This window comes from Pygoscelis adeliae, unplaced genomic scaffold (genome assembly GCF_000699105.1).
Source record: "Pygoscelis adeliae isolate BGI_AS28 unplaced genomic scaffold, ASM69910v1 Scaffold77, whole genome shotgun sequence".
NCBI lineage: Eukaryota > Metazoa > Chordata > Aves > Sphenisciformes > Spheniscidae > Pygoscelis > Pygoscelis adeliae.
The window spans coordinates 736,798-741,031 of NW_008825216.1; the positions used below are offsets into that span (position 1 = coordinate 736,798).

Here is a 4,234-nt window from a genome sequence, read left to right on the forward strand (position 1 = left end):
TATACAGTGTCTCAAATAATTTCATAATCCTGTTTCGCTAGCTTGCTACATCTGTATGTGACTTGAACTGAAGGTTGTTGGATTCCTTGCAAACAGAAGAGTTGGGCTAGCTAGATGTGCTTACCTGAGATCCCAGAGTTGATTATAATCAAAGAGCTGGGCAGATCAGTAATGGGTTTATAATTGCTATACAGCTTCTTGCAAATTTGTAGGAAAACTTTATTAAGTAAGTCTTTCATTCCTTAGAAAAACGTTGAAGTTTGTTAGTTTTTGCTGAATGCAGACTTGATTTTTATATTAAACTGGATTTATTAAAAGGATACCTAAGCCTGGCAGCTGCTTTCACGTCTTGATGTTTAAATGTTTGAATCAGCACCCTAGAACCACCCTCCCACCCAAACCCATCCCGTCCCATCCTTTCCTATCCTGTCCCATCCCGTCTCATCCCATCCTGTCCCGTCCTGTCCCATCCCGTCCCATCCCATCCCCCTTCATTATTTTTTTAATTGTTTAAAAAATACTATCCTATGAAGCCTCCCTAGGGATCCGCTTATGAAAAATGACGGACTGCCTTTGCTGATACTGCTGTTTGCGTCGTTTTCGTTTGTCACACTGGCACAGCAGTAGCATCTTGAAAGTGTTTCTGAATGTTTTGTTGCACAGTGCATAGCACACAGGGTTCACTGTGCTATTGATGTAGCAAAGCCAGTACCCCAGGTTCCAGAAAGTTTTGGGGATACAGCTGCAAAAGGTGTTCACCAGAACCATGATGTTATATGGGGTCCAGGTAATGATGAAGGCAAACAAAATGGCACTGAGTGTCTGTGCCGCTTTCTTTTCTTTGATAAGTGACATTCGTTTTCGCTTTGTGATCTGACTTCTGGTCTTCAAGGCAAACTTTTTTGCCAGGGTTGCTTCCTTTAAGGACAAGGGCAGGGCTGCAGATGTCTTGGTCACTGATGAGATGCCATCAGAAGCTGTGGTTGTCTCTGCTGACCCCGGCTGAATTGGCAGCTTAGAAAAGCTCTTTTGGAAATTTCCACCATCCTGAACGCTTTTGGGAGGGTGCAATTTTTTAGGTTTCTTTTCCTTTGATTCTGCGTCGGATTTCTGCAGTTCATCCCCTGACTCATGCAAATCTTCTGAGGAGGGTAGTTTCGTGGAATTGAGGATGGCGCTGTGACCAGGAAGCTTCAGCACGATTGAATAGATGGCTCTGGTCTCTGCAGCGATGTCTTCTTCATCAGAGGAGGCTGAATTTTCAAGGGAGGCAGCAGCGTCATTGTTGTTCCAGCTGTCGCTGCTGCTGTGCTCTTGGTCCCCCTGGTCTGCATTGGGTTCCCAGCTCTTCATTGTGAGCCAGAAGTGGCAGCGTCTGTATTTCCTTCGGGTGGAGCGTTTCATGCTCTGCCGTTGCAGCTCATAGCTGCTGCAGCTCCGGGAGCTGCCTGTCTGGTGTACGAAGCGTGCTGCCTCTGCTTCACTGCCCGAAGCCTGTAGCCCTGCTAACTCTTTGGTGCGTTTCTCGGTCTCCTTGTAGATCCTCCAATACAAAATACTCATAATGGTGACTGGCAAGTAAAAGGCAGCTATGGCAGTGCCAAAAGTGATGACAGGTTCACTTAGAAACTGGATGAAACATTCATCAGGAGGTACAGTCCTCTCCCCAACAAAATACTGCCAGAACAAGATGGCAGGGGCCCAAAGAACAAAAGAGATGATCCATGCTAAACCAATCATCACCCCAGCCCTTTTGGTTGTTCGTTTGGCTCTGTACGTAAGTGGCCTCGTGATGGAAAAATACCTGTCAAAACTTATGACAAGGAGATTCATGACAGAGGCATTACTGGCGACATAGTCAATGGAGAGCCAAAGATCACAGGCCAAGTTTCCCAAAGCCCAGTGGTTCATGATGATGTATGTGGTGTAAAGATTCATGGAAATAACACCGATGATCAAATCTGCACAAGCAAGACTCAACAAGAAGTAGTTGTTGACCGTTTTCAGTTGTTTGTTAACCTTAAATGCAACAATCACTAGGATGTTTCCTATGATGGTCACCAGTGCAAGGATCCCAGTGAGGAAAGCAATCAAAACTACTTGCCAGACAGTGTGTCCACCCAGAGGGTCTTTGCTTGTGGCATTTAGGGACATGTTTGCTGACTCCACAGTGGAGAAGGGAAAACTCTCTGTAGTTTGAGGGAAATCATAGCTGCCAATGAGCGACGCTGCTTCATCGAGGAGTCCCGGTCCATGTGAATCTCTCTTCCAGAAGGAGCTCACATTTGAAAACAGGGGCGAGGCTGAGCTGTTATTTTGCATGATCATTGTGGCTCTCTGACATAGTCTGCAGCAGGGAAAAAACAAAAAAAACCCAGGTGAACAGGCGAAGATGGTAAATAGATAATCGTCCGCATACTCATACATAAAATCCCTACAGCACTTTGAAAGATGTCTTTAAAAGCCAAGCTGCCTGTGAGATATTCCAAGTCAGATGTGTACGTGGTAGTACTCATTTTACAGCTGTCATTAATCTAATCTCATCTAATCTGAGACTACACACATGTAATCTGTGTGCATATGATTACAGTAGTAATCACATACTGCTTCCCTAAAAACATTCAGTCACAGAAGAACCAAAATCCCAGGACAATTTGAACCCGCAGTAGTATTAAAATGCCCCCTAACTCTAACTCTTAATTAAAATGCTCCCTGATGGATCTATCCTGAACTCTACATCTCAACAGCCCACTACCCTGGAGCCTTCAAAAACTAAATGCCAGACACATGCAGCCACAAATCCTCCAAGTTCAAATCAATGCTGGTCCCCAGTGCTATCCTGGTACTAGCAAAACACAGCCCCAGCCTCTGCTGCCTCCACTTACAGCTAATGACAAACAAAAATATCGTTCTGTCTTTCCTTAAACTATCGAGATACAAGTCAGCATCATTTCACTGTGTCAAGCTTCTCTAACTCGTGAGGCTGCAAAGATCTTTTCATTTTCATCTACATTTCAGCTGCCTGAGAAAGGTACTAAAAGTTCCATTAGCACTTTTTGCACATGCCACTATTCATTTTTCATGCACATTTTTGTACTTGGACTAAGGATTTTGTACATCTAATGCCTTCAAAACACCTTTGGGGCAACGCATGTTAAAATTTCCTTTGAAAATATGGTCTCTAGAGACAGGAAGAAATGTTTGGCAGATGTATGTCAAAGCAATCATTAAACACTTTAGGAAAAGAGGGGAAAAGCATGAAAGGGATTCATAATTAAGCGTTAGTCCTTTTTCCCAGGTACTTATGTAAAATGAAGACATGCTCAGAATAGGAATTTGCATTTCCCTTATTTCATTAATTTCCGTGGTCATCTGGCTAGATTCATTGTAATAAATCAATTATATCATCAAGCAGCACAAATTCTGATGCAAAAGTCCATCGCTGATAGTAAATGTTAAACAAAATACTCTGTCAAAGAGAAATGTTTCTTCGTTTTCTAACTGTGAATCCTTCCACAGTCAATATATTATGGCATGAGATACTAACGAGTATCACAATGCACTGGTGTTACACAAAATATTTACCCAAAAGAGGAGGTCTTGGTTTCGGTTCTTTAATTAACTTCTAAATTCTGTTTTCCCTTGAATTGTACTTGGTTTTGTTAGCAAGCCGTAAGACACCATGTGATTTTAAATGGTGCAGCTTCTTTGACATATGCAGTAAACAGACCAACAATTCCTTCCCTTAGCCCATGCACAATAACTAACACAACCTCCTCCCCCATATTTCGATATCTAGCGTAAATGAGATATTAATTTTTCTCTTTATTAATAGGAAGACAAGGTTACAATGATGCTGCCTTATCCTAATCGAATCCAATCCATTTTTAATGCATTCAACATCGTATCAGACAGGATGTGAATATAATAATAGTATAATAATAACAACAGTAAATATTGCTCTGGGAAATCACACAGTTAAATTTAACTCTTTTCCTGATAGAAAGATTGAAAATTTGAAGCAACTCAAACAAATTCTAAAAAGAAAAATGGTAAGAATTTTATAAACTGTAAAACAACATCGATAACTTTGACTTTCTTAAAATCAAAGTAGGTTGAAACTTGTCCTGGTTTCGGCAGGGATAGAGTTAATTTTATTATTATTATTATTATTATTATTAGGTTTTGGATTTAGGATGAGAACAATGTTGATAACACACCCATGTTTTAGTTG

General features: G+C 41.4%; 1 protein-coding gene across 1 annotated transcript in view; it reads right to left on the reverse strand.

Annotated features, from left to right (window-relative positions):
• Window positions 1-409: 409 nt before the first annotated feature.
• CHRM3 (cholinergic receptor, muscarinic 3) overlaps window positions 410-4,234 on the reverse strand; it is a 205,748-nt gene continuing 201,923 nt past the window's right edge. The window contains exon 3 of the mRNA XM_009329156.1: window positions 410-2,347. Within this exon, the coding sequence (XP_009327431.1) occupies window positions 526-2,347 (1,822 nt within the window). The 3' untranslated portion in view covers window positions 410-525. The remainder of the gene's footprint in view (window positions 2,348-4,234) is intronic.